The following is a 24,409-nucleotide window of genomic DNA, read 5'->3' as shown; positions in this document are numbered from 1 at the left end:
GTACAAAACGGATTGTTTTTTCATCTGTACATTTCCGTTTTATACCGTTTTGAATACGAGTATAGTTTGAGATTTCTAGTAATTCCAGAGAAATCCGCGATAATAGCCCTTTAGTGGAATACACAAAACACGTTGTCATTTTTCGGCTGATTTATGAATAGTTTTCAAATAAACGCTAGATTATCGATAGTATATGTGTCCTCATGTACGAAGAGAAGCGGGGTCTGAAAAATCGCTTATAAGTACTTTGTTCGGCGCGAACCTCACACACGCACACGCTCCGATGGCGGTGATAGGAACATCTGATTACCCCAAGATTCGTAACATAAAGGCCTTACCTCACATCTGATGTCATGCAAAAAGATTAATCCAATTCCTGTTCGCCATTCCAAATATCGATCCAGTCCATTGATCCAACGTTATAGTCCAAAACACAATGATCCACGATGCTCCCAGTGGGGGGACTCAATGCAATGGTATCCAGCTGCATGCCCGAGAAGTAAAACCTGGTCCGGACTTATTTTTTTGATGCACAAGCTGCGAGCTCAGACCCATTCCCAACGATAACATCAGGTTGGATGGATGAAAATGAATGGATATCGCTAATAAAAGAAATAACGATTAAAACCCGACTATACTCGTGGTTGGCCCGGAATGAGTTAAGAAAATCATTATTAACGTGTATACATTATTCTTAGGTCGCTTTCACACAGGGGCTGTTTGGTCCGGATTATCGGACCAGAATTCGATAGTCCGGTTTTTCGGGTTTGTGTGAATGCGCGTCGAACTCGGTCCGCGGACCAAGCAGGCGAACTCTGGTCCGCCTGAAAACGTAGGTCTCGGTTCGCTTCATCGGACCAAACACGATCCAAATATAGGAAGTGCTAATTATTACCACTGCTCGCAGCATTCAATGCAAAACAAGCACACTGCATCTATCTCTCTATCTATCTATCTATCTATCTATCTATCTATCTATCTATCTATCTATCTATCTATCTATCTAACTGTGCATCTTGGGAAGAAGGAAGAAAAAACGCGGCTTATTATATTGTTATTATTATATATATATAACAACGTGGTGTACAAGTTGTTTAGCGAGAGGATGGTGGTAATCGGCTTCAATAGAACAACTCGCCTCCGCTGATCTGGAGCCAGGGCTCGCAGTCCACACACAGACACACACGCGCGCGCGCGCACACAAGGGCTCGCAGCCACACACACATTTCCACTGTCCAATAGACGAGTGCCCTTTTCGACCGCGTGACATTGTTCAGATAGTTTGGTGCGCCTGACAGATTGCTATGTGAACGCAGGCGAACCAAATGAAGAATGCAACAATGTTGCAACTTCACCACCAGAACCGCACCGAGTCCACCAAAACTATATGTGAAAGCGACCTTAGTTATTATTAAGAAAATCATTATTAACTTGTATACATTATTCTTAGTTAATATTAAGAAATTAAAATTATCATAGTTATTCACCAAAGAAAAATCTCACTAATAACACTTTAACCTATTGGTAAACAAAGATATTGCTGAAAACATACTGTACACTATGACTGCTGTTGTGACATGGTTAGGATGTTTATTCTTGAATACGTTTGGAAAAAACGGACCGCACGGGTGGAAGAGTTTAAGTCAAACAACACTCAGCACGCAATATCTCCCAGCAATGTTATACCCAACCATCTCTTCATCTCACATAATGTTCTCTATACCCAACCATCTCCTCATCTCACACAATGTTCTCTATACCCAACCATCTCTTCATCTCACACAATGTTCTCTATACCCAACCATCTCTTCATCTCACATAATGTTCTCTATACCCAACCATCTCCTCATCTCACATAATGTTCTCTATACCCAACCATCTCCTCATCTCACACAATGTTCTCTATACTCAACCATCTCCTCATCTCACACAATGTTCTCTATACCCAACCATCTCCTCATCTCACACAATGTTCTCTATACCCAACCATCTCCTCATCTCACACAATGTTCTCTATACCCAACCATCTCCTCATCTCACACACGCACGCCGGCAGGTTGTGGGATAGACAGCGAGGTCTGGGTGGGTGTCTGGGGCGCACCACTTATTAATACAAAAACCACAGCAATAATAAACTCACACACACACAGACAGACAGACAGGGTAGTGTTTGTTTAGAATGGCTGCCGTCAGCGATGGTGAAGTGGCTTAGACGACCACCGATCGCTATCGGGCCATCTCAACCCCTGGAAACCACACCAGAGCACACAAAGAGAGGATTCACCTTCACTCAGAGAGAGAGAGAGAGAGAGAGAGAGAGAGAGAGAGAAAGAGAAAGAGAAAGAGAAAGAGAAAGAGAAAGAGAAAGAGAAAGAGAAAGAGAAAGAGAAAGAGAGAGAGAGAGAGAGAGAGAGAGAGAGAGAGAGAGAGAGAGAGAGAGAGAGAGAGCGAAACAGAGGGGGGGGGGGACAGAGAGAGAAACAGAGGGGGGAGACAGAGAGAGAGAAACAGAGAGAGAGATGTGTGTTTTACATGGAATTGAACATAGCTTACTCGTCCAGTCAATCGGCCCATTGAAGCAGACAAGACTCATGCAAACTAGAGGCTGGACACATACTAGACTTACTGTTAGAGAGTCACTTATACAGAGAGAGAGAGAGAGAGAGAGAGAGAGAGAGAGGAGAGAGAGATGAGAGAGAGAGAGAGAGAGAGAGAGAGAGAGAGAGAGAGAGAGCCAGAGAGTGACGTCAGTGTTTACATGGAATTGAACATAGCTTCCTCATCCAGTCAATCGGTCCATTAAAGCAGACAAGACTCATGCAAACTAGAGGCTGGACACATACTAGACTTACTGTTAGAGAGTCACTTATACAGAGAGAGAGAGAGAGAGAGAGAGAGAGAGAGAGAGAGAGAGAGAGAGAGAGAGAGAGAGAGAACGAGAGAGAACGAGAGAGAACGAGAGAGAACGAGAGAGAGAACGAGAACGAGAGAGAGGACGAGAGAGAACGAGAGAGAGAACGAGAGAGAACGAGAGAGAGAGAGAGAGAGAGAGAGAGAGAATGAGAGATAGGGACAGAGAGACAGACAGACAGACAAACAGAGGGACAGAGACAGAGGGGGAGAGAGACATAGGGACAGAGAGAGAGACAGACAGACAGAGAGTGACACACAGAGAGAGAGAGAGAGAGAGAGAGAGAGAGAGAGACAGAGGGACAGAGACAGACTTACGGTAGAAGAAGGGGACAAACTCGACCGTCAGTGGAGCCGCCTTGTGCTTTTGTCTGCTTTTCTCCACCGTCCCAAGTTGCTCCCTGGGGAACACACACACAATAACAAATGTATTTGTTTCCTCAATCAAAATGTTTATTTCCGCAGCAGCGACATATTGCATCCTCGCAACATTGCATGGCATATGAAACCTAGAAATGTAGAGGCCTAGACATATTAAAACACATTTGTGTCGACTTTAACACAATGGCGCCCGACCACGGAGATGTCCGTGTTTCGAATCCAACGGTTGAGGACCAACCACGGACATGTCCGTGGCAAGGTTGTTTTGGCTTTTATTCCATTTTAATAACCTACTCGATGTCACCGAGCAGCACTGCAGAAGTACCCTACTCTTTGAATTCGAAAAAGTGCATTACCGGCCAGATCCTCTTAGGGGCACTATCTCGATAATGCAGTGTTCCCTGTAGCAGAAGTTGTCTTGTTTTTTCTGGATCTCCAATGTAGTTTCCTGCTAACATGAAGCGATGCCTATAGCCTGTTACACGGAATACGTTTTGGGACGCGGATTTCAGTGTGCAGTAAAGGAATATATCATCAGCCAATGGACATATCGATCTACCAGATTGCGATCGATAACTGGGAAATCCTTTGGGGGATCCAACCGGCCCACGGTAAGATCTTTTTCACGTAAATTACATGCTGATCAGACCTTGTTATGATAGCCATCCACCCGATCAGCGAATGTGGCTAGTGAGGCTAACGCAGTTATTGGTAATCAATAATCAGAAACAACGTCCCCCCCCCCCCCCCCCTCTCATGCATTCATGGTAGACCATATGCAGTTTGATTTTTAACTCTAGCTTCTGTAGTGCCGAAATGTTAACGTTAGTAGCTTAGCGGCCTGTATCTCGCCTCCCAGGAAATATACTAGCCGAAATCCCTTATAATGCTTATATTCAAGATGCTATAAAATGAGAACGTATTGATGAAAAAATTATTTCTTTTAGCCATTTTGAAGGGACGGTTTATGGTCTCAATTGACAATGAGAATGGACAGATAGCAATACTATAAAGTATAGATTTAGCTCTACAAACAGCCCCACGGACTATGCAAGTCTGTTTAGAAATGCTGGCCGTCTAGAGTGATTTTAGACGGATCCAAATGGCCCCCAAAGTGTTAGGCGGGCGAGTTCCATATGTTAAAAAAAAAGAAAAAAAGTCACTCGCCAGTTAAAATAAATCAAAGGCATGTATTTAACCAATTCAAAAATCTTCTAAACACGGTTTTATATTAACTTCATAAATGAACAAAAATGAAAAATCTACTCATGTCCAATAGACCTAACTAAATAACATATTATGCGCATAAAGCGCTGAAAACAAACAACTGTACTAACGAAGCCAACAGCGGGATGCCGTCAAACGAGGGCGGGCCATTGGAACGCTAAGAGGTTAAACAAATCAAAAGCATATATTTAACAAACTCAACAATGTTTTAAACACGGTTTTATATTAACTTAAGAAAGCAGGAAGCCGGACCAGCACTCTCAGATTCAAAAGTTTTAATGTCAGCCTGAAACATACATGTTTCGGAACTGATTTGTTCCTTCGTCAGTGTTTGGCTAGCAGTGTTCAATGAGACAAAATGGTGGTTATATACCAGGGTAGGCAGGAAATGACATCAAAACACAGGTGTGCCTGGGATTGCTGGTCAACTATGACCCTAGGAAGGACATTTAAATATAAAGTATATTCCTAAATACAAAAAATGCATATATACCAAAATTACAAAATGACCAGAAACATATTTAATGATCTTAAATACATGGGACTCGAGTTAGTTTCAAGTTTCTTTAATAGTTGTCATACAGAAGTACAGAATACTTTTATACAAAATGCTTCTTACTGTTTCGCTCCAGAGACTGTGTTAGACACGATAGTATGAAATAAAATAGTATAGCATGTAAAATAGAGGTCACAGTGTTCAGTATAGACATATGTACAATGTTCGATGCAGAATAGAAGTAACTGAGTTACCATACAATATACAATATACTATGCAATGTACTAATATAAGATAAGATAAGATAAGATATTCCTTTATTGATCCCCTTGGGGAAATTCAGGCATCATAGCAGCATGGGGGGGAGGGGGGGAGGGGTACAGGTAGTAAAACAACACAGTATACAGGTAGTAAAAGACAACACAGGCAGTGTAAACAATTTGATCAATATGGTCAATATAATTTACTATCTGACTAGCTGAGGAATATTCACATTATTCACAGTGTCACATGAGGTGCAGTATGCAGGAGGTAGTGTTATAATAATTTACTATCTACTGAGTATACATTAATCAAAGTACCAGGGTAGTCTACTTTGTAGTATACAATACTATATAGTGCAGAGCAGAAATGGGATGAGGTACAATTTAGGTACAATTTACAGTAAGGTGTGCGAGTTGTAGTGCAAATCCTTTACCAATAAATATAAAGTGTAAAGTGTGTTCTAAAGTGTGTAAAGTGGGTGCTGCAGTGAGTTGCCCGTTTAAAGTGAGTGTGTGCGTGTACGGTGTGGATGTGTGTGCTGTGTTCATTTGATGGTTGCTGCATAGTGTTTATTGTTCGTTGAGCAGCCTGATGGCGTGCCAGCTTTAGTCCACAGGCCCTCTAGACTCTAGAGGGGGAGACAGGCACAAGTTATTATTGCAACGTGAATGTTATTATATTCATTTGTTCAATTGCATTGAACCAAGGGGAATGGAATGAAGAGAACGTGTTAACCTGTTTCCTTTCACCATCATTATTATTATTTCATAATTATAATTGTTTTTATGTATGAGGTATGGTTTTCTAAGGTTGCTCATAGGAGAATTTTCGTTTAGTAAATACGGTAAGGGGCTTATCTATTTAGCCCTAGAAACTAAGGGCAAGATGTATTTTGTTTCTGGTAATTTTGGTACAGTATATATGCATTTTTTTGTATTTAGGAATAGACTTTATATTTAAATGTCCTTCCTAGGGTCATAGTTGACCAGCAATCCCAGGCACACCTGTGTTTTGATGTCATTTCCTGCCTACCCTGGTATATAACCACCATTTTGTCTCATTGAACACTGCTAGCCAAACACTGACGAAGGAACAAATCAGTTCCGAAACATGTATGTTTCAGGCTGCCATTAAAACTTTTGAATCTGAGAGTGCTGGTCCGGCTTCCTGCTTTCTTCAACTTAATCTTCGGGATTTCAGCACTCAGTGTCAGACATTGTGAGCGCGGTCTAACTCGACTTTTTATATTAACTCGACTTTTTATATTAACTTAATAAATGAACAAAAATGAAAAAGCTACTTGTGTGGATGAACATTTCCAATACCAATAGGCCTAACTAAATAACAAATTATGTGCATAAAACGCTGAAAACAACCAACTGTTAACGAAGCAACAGTTTTTAAAGAGGCTATTATTATTATTATTATTATTATTATAATAATAATAATAATAATAATAATAATAATAATAATAATAATAATAATAATAATAATAATAATAATAATAATAATAATAATAATAATAATAATAATAATAATAATAATTATTATTATTATTATTATTATTATTATTATTATTATTATTATTATTATTATTATATAATATAATCTTCGATTAATCGTTAACATCCCTAGTGTCCAGTGATGGAGTGCTGTGGCTGCATCTCTAATGTGAAACCCTTCAGAAGAACCACCCGAGGGAGGCTGAGGTCCCCTCGTGTTCAAAGTGAGCCCGATTACCCGCAGGTCCGATGCCTCCAGTTGCGGTAGGGGTCGTAGAGGCTCTCGCAGAAGGCCAGCGCGTGGTGCACAAACTCCTCCGCCTGCGTCTGGTCCACCATCTCCTTCTCCTTGGTCTTACTCTTTAACTGAAACACACACACACACACACACACAATACACACACATGCACAAAATTACACATTGTGGCTTTAAATAATGTACCTTTTATCAGTGTAAAACTTGCTTCACCGGGCCTGTGTATGGGAATGGCCTATAATTCCTTTTGTACAAAACTCTTGCTCAGCAATGATGGGAAATACTATCACATTTATTTTATTATTTAATAGCGAGAGAAAGGGAGGGGGGGTAGAGAGAGAGAGAGAGAGAGAGAGAGAGAGAGAGAGAGAGAGAGAGAGAAAAACTGAGAGAGAGACATTAATTTGTCAAAACCTGTAGATACACCAGGCCAGTAAATACCCCAAGGGGATCAATAAAGGAATATCTTATCTTATCTTAACTCAATGGATGCCAGACCCGAGGATAGTCGGGTTAACTCGCCAACCGTTCAGCGCCAGACCCAAGTATAGTCTGGTTTTCATCATTATTTCTTTTATTCGATATTTCTATTAATTTCTCTCACACGGACCTCGGGAATCATCCTGAGATCGCCAAAGTGCAATACCGGCCGCATCCTGCTGGGTGGCAGTATCGAGCACCCTTTGCAACCTTGTATCTTACTCTGTGTTACGTTCAAATCCCTCCGGGCGCAGCGAGCCGTTTGCCCGATCAGATTGAGAAGCGTCAAATGCCCCCGATGCATGTGTTGTGGTGGATTATGTTGGCGACACGATGGACACCAATACTTGGAATCGCGATCAGACAATTGGAATATTCTTTTTGGGGTACCTCCTAGTGAAGGTAAGGACTATATGACATCAATCCTGCTTTGATCCAACCATGATTTCACATTGATCGCAACGTGTGTGTGTAACGTTACTCAACAATGTATGCCGTTGGTGACGATCAAAGCGTCAAAAAAACAACCCCCCCCCCCCTTTCATGCATTCATGATGAAACATAATACCTATTATATACATTTGATTTGGAAATAGTAGCGTGTCCAGGCGAGAAACACCAAAGTTTTTAGTGAAATTCACGTATAGCTGTATTTCGCCGTTTTCTGGGATTAACCAGGATCACTCTGAAACTATACTTATATTCATCACGGTATAACACGCGAACGTATGGATGAAAACATTTATTCTTTTTTACATATTGAACGATAGTTGATGTCGAATGGGCCATAGTATTGTATCCATAGCTATAATATAGAATATATATATAGCCCTGCAAACACGCCACTTATTCCTATCTCTTAGAGCATTGGCGTGGTAGGAACAAAAGATGCTCATGGTCGTGGTGTCCAAAGAGTTAAAAGTGGCTCTGCTGCCATGTAGCATGGATAGATGATTTGGGGGGGGGGGGGGGGGGGGCAGACCAGACCTGCTGAATGTAGAGGGTCGTCATGGTGATGACGTGGTTGATGTAGGAGCAGGTGCCGATCTCCTCCACGTTGGACAGGTTCCTGTAGTAACACACACACCCACAGAGACGTGCCATCACATTAGCTTATCCATAATTTATCATGTGTGCTGTCCAGTCAAACTGTGAGTAGTCTGACTCACAGGATATAGACTATAAGCACGCCATTGGCCAACCATTTCAGTGGGAATTCCCCTCCCCACGCCGCTTACATAGTGTGGAGAGAGGTCTGGCTACCGTGAGACTAAGGTCGCTTTCACACCAGAGCTGTTTGGTCCGGACTATCGGACCAGAATTCGATAGTCCGCTTTTTTGGGTTTGTGTGAATGCGCAGTCGAACTCTGGTGCGGACCAAACATGCAAACTCTGGTCCACCAAAAAACATAGGTCTCGGTTGGCTTCATCGGACCAAACGCGGACCAAATATAGGAAGTCACCTGATAAACTATGCATCTTGGGTAGAAGGAAGAAAAAAACACTGCGGCGCGCAGCATTCACTGCAAAACAAGCACACTATAAACATGTCTCGTGGACAGACTTGGGCAAATGATGAGGTGAAAGCCCTGATCGACATATGGTCAGAAGACCAAATAAAACAGCTGCTTGTGGGCACCCACAAAAACAACGAGGTGTACAAGTTGTTTACCGAGAGGATGGCGGTAATGGGGTATAATAGAACGATGGATCAATGCCACGTCAAAATAAAAAAACTGCACCAGCAATACATTAAAGTCCGCGACTTGCTGCAAAAAAGTGTGAGTTCGGGGGACGAGAAAGACAAGTTCCCTTGGTATGATGACCTGGACGTTATCCAGCCCGAAACATATTGTCGAGTCTTTCGAAGATGAGACCCAGACGGCATCACGACCAGCAACGACTGAAAATAGTGTCATAGTGTGGAGAGAGGTCTGGCTACCGTGAGACTAACATAGTGTGGAGAGAGGTCTGGCTACCGTGAGACTAACATAGTGTGGAGAGAGGTCTGGCTACAGTGAGACTAACATAGTGTGGAGAGAGGTCTGGCTACAGTGAGACTAACATAGTGTGGAGAGAGGTCTGGCTACAGTGAGACTAACATAGTGTGGAGAGAGGTCTGGCTACAGTGAGACTAACATAGTGTGGAGAGAGGTCTGGCTACAGTGAGACTAACATAGTGTGGAGAGAGGTCTGGCTACAGTGAGACTAACATAGTGTGGAGAGAGGTCTGGCTACAGTGAGACTAACATAGTGTGGAGAGAGGTCTGGCTACAGTGAGACTAACATAGTGTGGAGAGAGGTCTGGCTACCGTGAGACTAACATAGTGTGGAGAAAGGTCTGGCTACCGTGAGACTAACAGTGTGGAGAGAGGTCTGGCTACCGTGAGACTAACATATTGTGGAGAGAGAGGTCTGGCTACAGTGAGACTAACATAGTGTGGAGAGAGGTCTGGCTACCGTGAGACTAACAGTGTGGAGAGAGAGGTCTGGCTACAGTGAGACTAACATAGTGTGGAGAGAGAGGTCTGGCTACAGTGAGACTAACATAGTGTGGAGAGAGGTCTGGCTACAGTGAGACTAACATAGTGTGGAGAGAGAGGTCTGGCTACAGTGAGACTAACATAGTGTGGAGAGAGAGGTCTGGCTACAGTGAGACTACACTGTGACGTGAGCATCACAGCTTGTACCGGCACAGCAGGATGAGGAACTTGAGCAGCAGCAAGGCCAGGGTCTGTTGTTCGGGCTCCAGGCCGTCCGAGGCCTTCTGGACACACTGGATCAGCTGGTGACGCAACACCTGCAGGATGTTGTCTGGGAGCAGTGTGAGGACCGGAGGCACCTCCTCTAGCCTGGACACACACACACACACACACACACACATTACATGCTTTATTTTCAATCCATGGTAATAAAAGAAAAAGATAAAACCAACGCTCAGGGTTTAAATCCCCTCCAGATGTGTTTAAAATGTTATAGTAAAAATGTCCTTTTCCTGTGTTGTGCATTGTTTTTGCAGAATGAGGGGTTGTCTCAACACTGAGACAATGTGAAATATGTACATTGTGCAGTTTCTGCAGAACCCTCCCCATTGAAACAAACCATTACAAATTGCAGTCATAATCGACATAGTGAATAACGACTGACCAATCACAATACGCTCATTGCATACAGTATAGGTGGTCTTTGACTCACATGTGTGTGTGTGTGTGTACAAAATGCCTGATTTGCTCGTAAACTTTCCCTTTTTCCGGTTCACTGAAATCTGTTTGGACAGAAGACGGTAAACGCATTTCCCATAATGTTGTCATGCCCCTTTAAAGCGGGTTTTGAAACCACCCCATTAAATTATGCATGCATACGATTTTCCACACACTCACACAAACACACAGATATACACCCAGATGAACACACTGTACACAAACACTATAATATATGATAAAATTAGAGCACAGAGCCGGATTTTAGGAGCATGACGTATTTGAAAACAGACATCTTTCCAACCATTAGACACCTCAAGACCACATCAGATTATACGCTCTGTCCAGCCGCTCAGCCAACAGCGCTTGCGTGCTTCACGAAGACATGTTCAACTTGCCTCCAAGGGGCTGGGATTCACTTTGAACATGACTGCACAGAAACACACACGAGACACGTACTCCCAGGTCGCCTCATACGCCCAGGTCGCCTCATACGCCCAGGTCGCCTCATACCCCAGGTCGCCTCATACGCCCAGGTCGCCTCATACGCCCAGGTCGCCTCATACGCCCAGGTCGCCTCATACCCCAGGTCGCCTCATACGCCCAGGTCGCTTCATACCCCAGGTCGCCTCATACGCCCAGGTCACCTCATACCCCAGGTCACCTCATACGCCCAGGTCGCCTCATACGCCCAGGTCACCTCATACGCCCAGGTCGCCTCATACGCCCAGGTCACCTCATACCCCAGGTCGCCTCATACGCCCAGGTCGCCTCATACACCCAGGTCGCCTCATACCCCAGGTCACCTCATACCCCCAGGTCACCTCATACCCCAGGTCACCTCATACCCCAGGTCACCTCATACGCCCAGGTCGCCTCATACGCCCAGGTCACCTCATACCCCAGGTCGCCTCATACGCCCAGGTCGCCTCATACACCCAGGTCGCCTCATACCCCAGGTCACCTCATACCCCCAGGTCACCTCATACCCCAGGTCACCTCATACCCCAGGTCACCTCATACCCCCAGGTCACCTCATACCCCAGGTCACCTCATACCCCAGGTCACCTCATACGCCCAGGTCGCCTCATACGCCCAGGTCGCTTCATACCCCAGGTCGCCTCATATGCCCAGGTCGCCTCATATGCCCAGGTCGCTTCATACCCCAGGTCGCCTCATACCCCAGGTCGCTTCATACCCCAGGTCGCCTCATATGCCCAGGTCGCTTCATACGCCAGGTTGCTTCATACGCCAGGTCGCCTCATACCCCAGGTCGCTTCATACGCCCAGGTCGCCTCATACCCCAGGTGGCTTCATACCCCAGGTGGCTTCATACCCCAGGTGGCTTCATACCCCAGGTGGCTTCATACCCCAGGTGGCTTCATACCCCAGGTGGCTTCATACGCCCAGGTGGCTTCATACGCCCAGGTCGCCTCATACGCCCAGGTCGCCTCATACCCCAGGTGGCTTCATACCCCAGGTGGCTTCATACCCCAGGTGGCTTCATACCCCAGGTCGCCTCATACGCCCAGGTCGCCTCATACCCCAGGTCGCCTCATACCCCAGGTCGCCTCATACCCCAGGTCGCCTCATACGCCCAGGTCGCCTCATACGCCCAGGTCGCCTCATACCACAGACACGCAGTGTTCTATGGAGTAGCAGCGTGCTGGGGTTGGTCTTTCCTGTTTGTCATTGTGCTTCGTGGACCGAACACATAGCGGAGAGGGGAACGCGGGACAAATCACCACGATGCGGTTCTGTGTGAGAAAACAGGACAGCTGCTGGGGGGGGGGGGGGGGGGGGGTAGGAAAGGAGAGATGGAGTGGTGGGTTGCTTCACCATTTTAAAGAGGAGCATACCAGTCTGTTTGACATGTGGGTTCCAAGTCATTCTTCTTAACACATTGGGTGCCACGCCCCTTCCGGGAAGTGCATAGGCTCATGCCACCAATTAACCCCATGTAATGTAATCGGTCACCTTGTTTGTAGAGCTAAACCTATATATGGATCCAATATCATTGTCAATTGACAGTATGAACCTTCCATTCAATATGCCATAAAAAAATATTTTTCCCATCGATACGTTCCCGTTTTATACTGTGGTGAATATGAGTGTTATATCGGAATGATCTGGGATCATTCCTGTGAGGCTATTTATAAGGGCAATGCTAATAGCGTTAAATCCATTGGCGTTTAGTCCCTACACACGCTACAGTTAAAAATCCAAATGCATATAATCGGTATTATGTTCCATCATGAATGCGTGAAGGGGGGGGGGGGGGGGGGGGGGGGGGGGGCGTTTGTGATTAATTGATTGCCAATAACGGCATTCATTATTACCACAACATACATTGAACTGGGGTATGGCTATGAAATCCTTGCACAATCAAGCTGAAATTGACGTCAAATTGCTCTTACCTTTGGCCAGTTGGATTCCAAAAAGAATTTTCCAATAATTTGATCGCCATCTGGTAGATCATAAGTCCATTTGGCACACGCCATAACGGTCACAGCCTCTTCACCCTGCTCCCCTCTGGGAGAAGGCTGAGGATCCCAAAGGCTGTGAAAGCTCGTCACAGACTGAGCTTCTTCCCCTCAGCCGCCAGGCTGATCAATGCCTCAGGTCCCCCCCCCCCCCCCAACAATTACCAATGTGTTTTTACACAAATGGCTCAATAAAGGAATCTGAATCTGAATCTGAGTCAGATAGTCCTTACCTGTGGCCGGGAGTATTCCAAAAATAATATTCCAATTGTTTGATCGCCATCTGGTACATCCAATGTCGATTTGGTCCATGGCATAATCAATCACAGCATATGGATCGGATGTCCCCTAGACGTTTGGATGCGACCGATTTAACCTCTAGCTTTGCCTCTACTGAAGATCTGTGCCTGTAGACCTTTGCAGTGTAACACAAGGGACTGGAACAGGGTTTACTGCAGCTCGATACCGCCACCTGGGGGAATCTGGCAGGTACTGCACCCTCAGCGTCTCAGTAGGCCTTCTAACGGCAACATACGGGTCCCTGGCATTGAATAGGATATTAAAATCGAAAAAAATTAAAACGAGCAAAACCCGAGATATCTCGGGTCTTGGCGCCCAGCGCATGGCAGGTTTACCCGGGATATCTCGGGTTTGGCCCCGAATGAGTTAAAGGACCATACCAGTCTGTTTGACATGTGGGTTCCAAGTCATTCTTCTTAACTCTTTCTGCACCATATCCGAGAAAAGTCGAGTTTCGCCGCCATGCGTTGAGCGCCATACCCGAGAATTCTCGGTTTTGATCCTTTTTTCCTTTGATCCCCGTTCTATACACTCAGCCGGAGCTCCCTAGGTCTCCCTGGCTCATCTGCCTACGTTGGAATTGCAATGACGATCTAATATCACCAGGTGGCAGTATCGCCTACCTTCTGAACTGGGAATATCACTTGTCTTGTGATCCCCCCCGGCTGTTTCCGCCTAGGAGTGGATCACAACATAGCAATCGGTGGAAGATTTGCTGCCTCAGAGCTATTATTTCCAGTATGGTAGCCATGCCCAATATACATGAGTAATTGCGATCGCCATGGGATCGACTGGGATTTATTCATTTTGGAGTACTTTCTGACTGAGGTAAGGTCTATCTTAGGTAACCTGCTGGTATTTATTTTTACGTAAAACATGCTTCTGTACCGATCACAGTGTCGTAGTTTACCGGACGTAAAACTTGCTTTTGGTAACGATCACAGTTTTGAGTTAAAACGACCCCCACCCCCCCCATTGATGATTTTGTGAAGACATGTATATGGTATATAGCTTTGATTTGGAAGTATTTGGGGTTTTGGGGCGAGCAACCAGAACGATTTGGGCATATTGCATATAATGCGCCATATCTCACAATCTATGAAAAAAGACTGGATTATTTTGGAAAGGGGCGATGTTTAGCGTGTAATAGTGCACAAACTACAGTATGTAGAAATTACCTCGTTAGTCAGTGATGGACTATGAACAATGCCTGTCAAATGAGTAGGGGTGTAACGATGCATCGAAATGCATCGATCCTAATGTGACGATTCAACTGCATCGATTTGAAAATGTTAGAATCGATTAGAATCTAAATTTAAAATGTTTTATTCTTTTTTTGTATTGTTTTTATTGACCTATAGTCAATTCATGCTGAGTGAATCAGTTCCCCCAGCCACATTTGTGTATTCAAACATTTTGGGGGAATTAACTGATAGAAAATTAATCGAATGGAATCGTGGTCAAATGAAGAGATTTCATGATGCATTGAATCGTTGCCTGAAGAATCGTAATAGAATTTAATCGTTGTGAGGTCGCATCGTTACACCCCTACAAATGAGCCATACTATTGTCTCCATAGCTATAATACAGAACACATGATGGGTCTGCAAACATCGCTAAAATGGTCAATAACGCTGGCGCCATTGAGTAAAGATGGGAAAAAAATGGCGCTCAAAGAGTTAAAAGGACCATACCAGTCTGTTTGACATGTGGGTTCCAAGTCATTCTTGCCTTGATACAAAAATCAAAAGAGTTGTTTCAACGCGGGACGTAGTGATCGTACTGTATGTAAGATATGCATCACTATAGTCCTTCATCTGTCATTTCCCAGTCTGCCCAGTTAGGAAGTACATTAATAAACTCAGTAGAAGTGGAAACAATTGAAGAATCTGTATTCAAAACGTTGCTTTATCCACTAGCCTAGCTTAAAACTCCGGGAGTGATGTTTTTGGATATAACCATAGTTAGAGATGAATATAACTGTAGTTTGGGATGGTTGTAACTGTAGTTTGGGATGGTTGTCAAATGTATTTATCGTTGGGCGTTTTTCTTTGAGATGTCAGCTGAATCCTCTGGAGAGCAGATATCCTGCAAGGTAACACTGACTCTAAGATGCACACAAAGACATGAATGGAGAGACAGACAGACAGAGAGAGAGAGAGAAAGAAAGATATAGAGAGAGATAAAGACAGAGAGATAAAGAGAGAGAGATGGCAGAGAGAGAGAGAGATGGCAGAGAGAGAGATGGCAGAGAGAGGAGGAGACAGAAAGAGTGAGAGACAATGGAGACAGAGAGAGAGAGAGAAAGAGGAGCTAATGGGATTTCATCTTCCTCCCCTCCAGCTCAGCACCTGGGCAGTTCACCGCACGCCACACTCTCCCTCTCCCTCTGTTATATAACATCTGACTGAACCACCCAGCTCCGCTGTTCCTCGTTGCTTACATGAACACGGCTGGTGGCACGGCCAACAATGCATCGCCCCTCTTAATCTCTCATAGAGAAGAATGGATGCTACCTGATATAGCCCAGTGACTGTGAGTGAGTGAGTGAGTGAGTGAGTGAGTGAGTGAGTGAGTGAGTATGTATGTATGTATGTATGTATGTATGTATGTATGTATGTATGTATGTATGTATGTATGTATGTATGTGTGTGTGTGTGTGTGCAGTCAGTGCACACAAGTGCACTCATCATTCACCAACACAATATTATGTTCTCACACACCCATACTGTGGCTTTGATTTGTAGATATGCAAAAAAATATATATATATATATATCGAGGCTATTTTGTATACAAGCATTCACAATGGAGAAATGGCATTACGTAACTCACCAATGTTGAACTCACAAAGACCACAACGGCCGAGACTCTGTGGGCAATCTGCGCATGCGTAGTTCGGGAGTAGGTGCGAAAAAGCGGAATCCCAGAAGTGTTGCGGTGGTCTATAGTCCACCAAGGCCACTTTGCATTGTGGGATCAGTAGTTCTGTATGCTAATCTCTCCATGAACTTTAAAGCCTCAGAACTCAGAATGAGCTTTTCCTGAATACCAATGTTTAACACATTGGTTGCCAGCAGGGGGTGCATGATTTATCGCTTGGATGTCGCCACTCTAATCAATGAGAGGACGAGCACATTTGCGAACGCATAAACTATATCTTAAATTATGGCTATGTGTCTAATACGCCTGTCGCTTATCAATGACTTGCTTGCAGTCAACATGTATGAAACGGATTGTTTTTTCATCAGTACATTTCCGTTTTATACCGTTTTGAATACGAGTATAGTTTTGAAGATTTCTAGTGATTCCAGAAAAATCCGCGAAAATAGCTCTTTAGTGGAATACACAAAACACGTTGTAATTTTTCGGCCTATTTATTAATCGTTTTCAAATAAACGCTAGATTATCGATAGTATATGTGTACTTATGCACGCTAGAGAAGCGGGCTGAAAAATCGATTATCTATGGCGCTAACGTTATGCACACACACACATAGGAGACACGTTGTGAACGCTGTGAGAGAAAAAAAACTCTGATTAACCCAATACTGGTCAAATAAAGTCCTTACCTCACATCAGATGTTCTGCAAAAAGATTAATCCAATTCCTGATCGCCATTCCAAATATCGATCGCGTTTATTGATCCAACGTTATACCTCGAAACACATAATCGACGCTTCTTCCAGTTCCCTCAGTGGATCCAATAGTCTCAGGTTATATGCCTCAGAAGTAAAATGTGGAGCCCGGAGTTTTTTTTCTGATGCATTCCCATTGACTCCATTCCAATGGGTGCAATACCATCTGGGAGACGATAGGGGGTGGTATTTGCCCTTTTCGAGCTCAGAGCCAGTACCAATGATAACGTGAGACTGGATGGATGAAAAATGTATGGATATCGCTAATAAAAGAAATAACGATTAAATAACAACATTTCTCGTCATTGGCACTCAACGCATGGCGGCCAACAACGAGATTTCTTGTCGTTGGCACCCAATGTGTTAAGTCAAACCTGGCAGAATATTTCCCACAAATAATACCTTACTTTGAAGGGATCTGTATTTTCACTTTCACAAAACTAAAATGTTAAATTCTGAAATGTGCCCCTCAAGTATATGATTAGTTTAGTTTAGTTTATTTCGGTCATTAACTTTTTCTTTACAAAGTAGGTCTACATATAAATTTTGTCCACAAAGCGTATCAAAATAGAAAGAAAACAATATTAGAATGACTGAAGAGGCGTGGCTGGGTAGCGCAGCGGACTAAGCGCCTGCCTACCACCGCAGAGACACTGGGATCTAATCCAGCTGTCAGCGGTACCTCCGGCTTGGTCGGTCGTCCATACTAACACAATTGGCAGTGTTAGCGGGTGGGAAGCCGGTGGGGTATGTATCCTGGTCGTTGTAAACAGCGACTCCTACAGGTCGGTCGGGGCGCCTGCTCAGCAAGGAAGGGAACTGGGGGAGGTAGTGTGATCCTCCCACACGAGAGTCCTCGCTGTCAGGTGAAAAGAAGCGGTTGGTTGACTCCTCATGTATCGGAGGAAGCGTGTGGTAGTCTTCACCCTCCCAGACCGACGGTAGGGGGTAAGTGCGCAACAACCAGGAAGGGAATTGGCATAACGACTAACATTGTGATGGGAGAAAAGTGCGGAAAAGGGAGGAAAAGGATTAAAAAAAATAAAATAAATAAAAGAATGACCGAAGAGGTGTAGGAAGAAGCCTAGGCTTATATATACCCTCCTGATGTTTGGATAAAGGCTATACAGTATTGTTTGCATTGGAATGTGACCTTTGCACCAAAGCACCTTGTGTGTGGTGATGCTATTTGAGGTTTGCACGGTGTAAAGCACAGAGTGCAGTCATGAACGTCAATCCGCACCGTTCCATGGTTCAAAGTAGGGCTGCTCGAATATAGCATTATTTAACATGATTAAAAAACATATTTTTAACAGTACATTTCCTTGAACTTTAAATATAATTCAACTGAAAAACAAGACCCGACTCAGGAACATAACCCGACTAAGTCGATTATCTTGTTTTCATAATCATTGGAAGCCAAAATCTCCCACCTTGTCATCACTTGGTGATCTCCCAACTACATCACTTCATTGCTTGGTTTACGCTTAAGGTCCCCAGAGTTTGCACTGAATTAGGAAAATCAGCTTTTAGCTTCTGTGCCTTAAAACGCAATTCATTAGCATTTATTGGTCAGTTTAAATCAACCATTTCACCACAGTCTGCAGTTGTTTTTAATTAATTGTAAATGTTAAATTGATTGACTTACCATTTATGTTACAAAGGGTCAGATTAAACCGAATATATATATTTATTGCTTGATACCCCTTGTATAATATTTGTATATCGTCTGATATCCCTTGTATATTCTTTGTACATATACACAGAATATCCCTTTACCTAGGTACAGGCCAGACCATAATATTCGTTCTCCTATTGGACAGCGACCCCCTAGGCGCCAACGGCCATACCCCCAATGTCGAGTTCAAAGCCACCGCTAAGACATGTCTCAACATGCCCAGGTTTGCGCAGTAATACGAGACAGAACTGAGGTTGGCACTAGATTATTCACCTTACGTATAAATACGGCGCAGGTGGAAACAGCAGCAGTCCGTTCATTACTAGTAAAGCCTTCACCACGAGTCAACGACCAAGTGAAGTGAGCAACCTTGCGTCCAAATAGAGCACTTAGAACCGCGTGCGAATAGGATAGTAAAAGTGTCAGAGCTTAGTGAAATAACGTCAAGTTCGACCTAGTTAAATGTGAAGTACCGTGCACAGGAGAATCTACACCGGCGAATGCAGAGCCTTTTCCGGCTGGATTATATTGCCTTTGGTACTGTGGCTGCTGGAGCAGAGAGCCGTCTACCCCACTGCTGTGTGGGATCTACCCGTGAGGAGCATCACTCGAGCCCGTCTCTAGGAAGAGGCTGGCTGGCTTTCATCTATGCTGTCGCGCATACTTGGATTATAGCTGCTGCTTTTGTCTGCCGATCGAGGGGAGTATATGTACCGACTCCCGTAGCTGGAGCTTATTGATTCCCCGTTGATCCAGACTTTTGCATTCGAACATTCCTCTCCCCTGCTGGCTTACAACCGGAGGGAACCCCCTTAGTATCTCCAGCTGACTACGAGTGTACCTTATGTAATTCTTATGCTACAGGTGGTATTAATTATACCCATCGTAATATGCTCATGGACTTACGCTCTTGACCTATTTATGCATATTCTTCGCCATACAAGCGCGACCCTAATTCTCAATACTGTAATCTACTATTGCTGCTCTTCTAATAAATATTCTAAACAGGACTTTCTTTGTTAAGCTGTATTCTTGTGAGGGTGTTCACCATATATACCGTGTACTGTATGGCCAGTAATTAAAGTACATAACTAAGTAGTGGTTTAATAATACCATACTCTCAATACAGTCAGGGAATTGTACCCCTCAGTTACAGTTGGTCCTTCGAGCCGGAGTGTATAAGTGTAATATCTAAATATAATATTGATATTAACCATGGCCAGCGGTGAACACTCCCCAAGCAGCTCTCCCGAGCTAGAACGCCCGCAGCGCAGACGTCAGCCACCTCCCTATCTAGAGGCATACGCTGTCAGTCTAATACCTAGCTTTATAAAGACGTCAAATGCGGATAAAATAAATAAAGCGGATAGTCAAAGCATGTCAAAACCTACCGACCAGACGACCCTGCCAGTAGAGACCCCAGTGGGTTCTAACGAAACTGACCAAGCCCACGGGGGGGACCAGGGGGGACATGACATGACTATACCCCCAGACAACGTCAACGGGACGGTCCCCGGAGAGCTCCAGGATAAAGAAAGCGCTCCAGGGACAGAACCCGACCCACTACCAGAAGAGAAGCGCGCCCAGGAGACGGACCTCGAAGCGCGCCCAGAGAACAGATCTCCAACGAGCACTGCCAGAAGCCGATCACCTCCGTCGGCGTCTTCCCCCAGCGAAGCGGACAAGATGCTGGCGCAGGCATTCATCGCCACCCTGGCAGCCTCCACCGAACGCGATCGACTTCAGGGTGAACGCGATCGACTTCAAGCGCAACAGACGAGCGAGCGCGAACAAGCTGCAGACCAACGAGAGCGCCTTCACGCGCAACTCCAAGCGCAAGCCCTCAGTGAGCGTGAACACGCTGCAACCGAGCGAGAGCGCTTCCAGGCGCAACAAAGGAGTGAAGACGACCGCATAAGACTGGAGACCAGACACCTTCAGACGGAAGAGAACATCGAAAGAGGCCGCGCCGATGCACAGCACGCCGCCGCCAATGCACAGCGCGACGCCGCCAATGCACAGCTCCACGCCGCCCATGCCCACCGCGAAGCACAGCGCGACGCCGCCCATGCCCAGCGCGAAGCAGAGCGCGACCGGCTGCAGGCGCAGATGGTAGAACAATTGATCGCCATGGCGACACCCCCTCTCTCCGCACGGAGTTCCCGGAGATCATCACGACAAGGGTCTAGGGCACATTCCCCTACCCGACCAAGCGACCCGGGACCCCGCCAACAGGAGGATCCTGTCCACGCCTCCGAACCCCCTCCCCGACCGGTCCATACGAGACCCAGCACCCGGGAAGAACCGGCCTACGTCGCCGAGAGACTGACTAGAAGACTCCAGGACCTAGCAGAGGAAGAGGAAGAGGAAGAGGAGGAATGTCAAGCCGACCAGCAGCAACGTACTCTGGACCAGGAGGCCCAGTACAGCCCCGACCAGCAGCAACGTACTCTGGACCAGGAGGCCCAGTACAGCCCAGACGTCAGCTCCGAGTCACTGCGCTACAAACCCCCGACTCAACTCACGGGTGAGTTTGACGCACCGTCAGCACCGAGGAACAGCACCTGGGTACCCGGCCCCCGGTACCCACCAAGTACCAACCCACGACAACACGTACGGGGAGACTCGCCCAGGAGGCCTCTTCCCCAACGCTCACCGATGTGCCAGCCATCCATGGCATCGTACCTTGGCACCCCGACGTTCCCAGACTTTACGCGCAAGGATAGAGCACAGTACACGGAATTACGGATGTGCTTGGAGACTATGATGTCCGACGTCCCCGATGAGACGTACAAATATGCTATCCTCCTCAAGCACCTGAAGGTGCCCAGAGCGCATAATATAGCGCTGGCATATTCCAACTCAAGCACCCCATACTCCGCGGCTCTAGTAGCCCTCGACCAGCGTTATGGACGCATATGGGACTACGTGATACAGGTAATAAGAGATATCGACCGCCTCCCCCCAGCCAGAGACAATAGAGCATTGGATGACCTCTCTATCAAGGTACAGTCCCTGGTAGGGATGCTGGGGTCCCAAAAGGAGAAAGGGATATATGAACTGTATGCTAACTCTAATGTAGAAAGGATATTAGAGAAGCTCCCTCCCGCCCGACAAGAGCGCTTTCGGCGGCAGAGAGACCACCGCGACCCCAACGGCCCAGAGACATCCCTCCTAGACTTATCTGATTTCCTCGCCAGGGAGGTCAGCAGCCTACGACTGGACACGTTCGTGTGGAGTGGACCAAGCCCAAGAGATGGACCTCGGGGATCAAATGACAACCGCCGGTCGGTGACCGTTATGCACCAAGCCGAATCAGTACCGCAGCACAAGAACCACAACACCCCCTCGACGAAAGAGGAGTGGAAGATTGAATGCCAGTACTGTGAAGGGGAACATCGGCTGTATCAATGTGACAATTTCAAGAAGCTGACCACGGACGAGGTGAGTCAGTGGATCAAAGACCACCGCCGCTGCTTCCGCTGCGCGCGCAGCCATATGGCAGCTGAGTGCCGTTTGAAGAAGAAGTGCAGCAGGTGCGGCGGCGCCCACTTGGAGGTCCTGCATGACATCAACAGGCATCCGCCAGGACAACAAAGTGGGCCCGTCACGGTAATGTACCAGGCCGAGGCGGTGGCACCAGTACCGAAGATCCACCAGACCGCCCCCTGCTGTACCTACTGCGACGGCGGACACTGGCTGGCACAGTGCGCCGAATATAAGACACTGAACCCCGTCCAAGTTGACCAGTGGCGTGAGGCGGCCCAGGCGGGCGCCGCTTACCGCGCAGCACTGTGCGGGGCCCACCAGAAGATCCAAGGCAACCGACCAACAGGAGTGCTCCATATAGACCAGCATAGCGGGACCTCCCGAGTGCTCATCAAAGTGGTCAGAGTGCTCCTGAGCTACGAGGACAAGGTCCTGGACACTTACGCCGTCCTAGACGATGGGTCTGAAAAGACTCTCCTCCTCGCTTCCGCCGCAGCCCAGTTGGGCCTGCGGGGTGCCAAAGGAACAATGACAATACGTACCATCAGAAGAGACCAGAAGACCATAAAGGGTGAAAATGTCTCCTTCAAGATAGCAGCGGTGGACCAGCCCGAGAAGCAGTATAGCATCACCTACGTCTTCACCAGCCACGACATAGGCCTGTCACAGTACACCTACCCCATCCCACAGCTGATGGCGAAGTACGTGCACCTACGCAGACTACCTATACCGCTTATCGATGGCGCCACACCGACCCTGCTCATCGGCTCCGACCACGCGGACCTCATTCTCCCAATTGAGGCGGCCCACATCGGACCCAAAGGATGCCCAGTCGCGGTTCAGACCCGACTGGGGTGGACGCTCCAGGGCCCCCTCTACGGACTTGACAGTAAACCCACGTCTACACGCTGCCTGCACACAAAGGCGAGCGACACCGGCCACTCTCTCGTACAGCCCGTTGAGAGGCTATTGACATTAGGCGAGAGGCCTGTGAGAGAACCGTGGGCACAAGAGGGAGTTCCGAACTCCACCCCCCTCAGCTGCGCTCCAGACGTAGCTGACCTCGAACCCAGCACCCCAAGCGACTCCTTGATGGGGCGGCCGGAACCGGCCCCTCCTCAGACGGGGTACAGACCAAACAAGAGAAACAGACGGAGGAGGTGGAGGCACAGCCAAGCACAGATCAAAGCAGTCTCAGGCCCGCTTCCTCCTAACCCCCCTACCATCCCTTCCAGCCCGTCAGAAGCGGGTCAAGGACGGGGACAACTTAAAAGTGGACACAGTCGTCGTGATCATAGACCAGTCACTACCCCGAGCTGCGTGGCCGGCCGGCCGTGTAAGCAAAGTGATCACTGGTGCCGACGGAAAGGTCAGAGCGGCAGAAGTGCTCGTCCAGGGACGGACATACACCCGACCCGTGGCGAGGCTGATAGAGTTGCCAAGGCTACCCGACTCCCTTAATGACGACCATGACCCACTGACTTTGTGAATTGCCCTACTCCTCACAACGGACATTGAGTAGTGGACAAGACGGTTAATCTGTCTCTACTTATCTAATTAGGTGCGGACTAATTAGGAGGCGGCTGTTACAAAGGGTCAGATTAAACCGAATATATATATTTATTGCTTGATACCCCTTGTATAATATTTGTATATCGTCTGATATCCCTTGTATATTCTTTGTACATATACACGGAATATCCCTTTACCTAGGTACAGGCCAGACCATAATATTCGTTCTCCTATTGGACAGCGACCCCCTAGGCGCCAACGGCCATACCCCCAATGTCGAGTTCAAAGCCACCGCTAAGACATGTCTCAACATGCCCAGGTTTGCGCAGTAATACGAGACAGAACTGAGGTTGGCACTAGATTATTCACCTTACGTATAAATACGGCGCAGGTGGAAACAGCAGCAGTCCGTTCATTACTAGTAAAGCCTTCACCACGAGTCAACGACCAAGTGAAGTGAGCAACCTTGCGTCCAAATAGAGCACTTAGAACCGCGTGCGAATAGGATAGTAAAAGTGTCAGAGCTTAGTGAAATAACGTCAAGTTCGACCTAGTTAAATGTGAAGTACCGTGCACAGGAGAATCTACACCGGCGA

At 46.4% G+C, this 24,409-nt stretch overlaps 1 protein-coding gene across 1 annotated transcript in view; it reads right to left on the bottom strand.

Annotated features, from left to right (window-relative positions):
• The window catches only part of nbeal1 (neurobeachin-like 1), a gene marked incomplete at its 3' end in the record, with an annotated part of 156,290 nt that overhangs the window by 92,299 nt on the left and 39,582 nt on the right, over positions 1–24,409 (bottom strand). The window contains 4 exon segments of the mRNA XM_084319022.1: positions 3,229–3,311; positions 7,019–7,146; positions 8,504–8,585; positions 10,207–10,368. Of these exon segments, the coding sequence (XP_084175148.1) occupies positions 3,229–3,311; positions 7,019–7,146; positions 8,504–8,585; positions 10,207–10,368 (455 nt within the window).

The sequence above is a fragment of the Notolepis coatsorum genome (genome assembly GCF_963971535.1).
Source record: "Notolepis coatsorum genome assembly, chromosome: 1".
In the NCBI taxonomy this organism is placed as follows: Eukaryota; Metazoa; Chordata; class Actinopteri; order Aulopiformes; family Paralepididae; genus Notolepis; species Notolepis coatsorum.
This window is presented reverse-complemented; position numbering and strand designations above follow the sequence as displayed.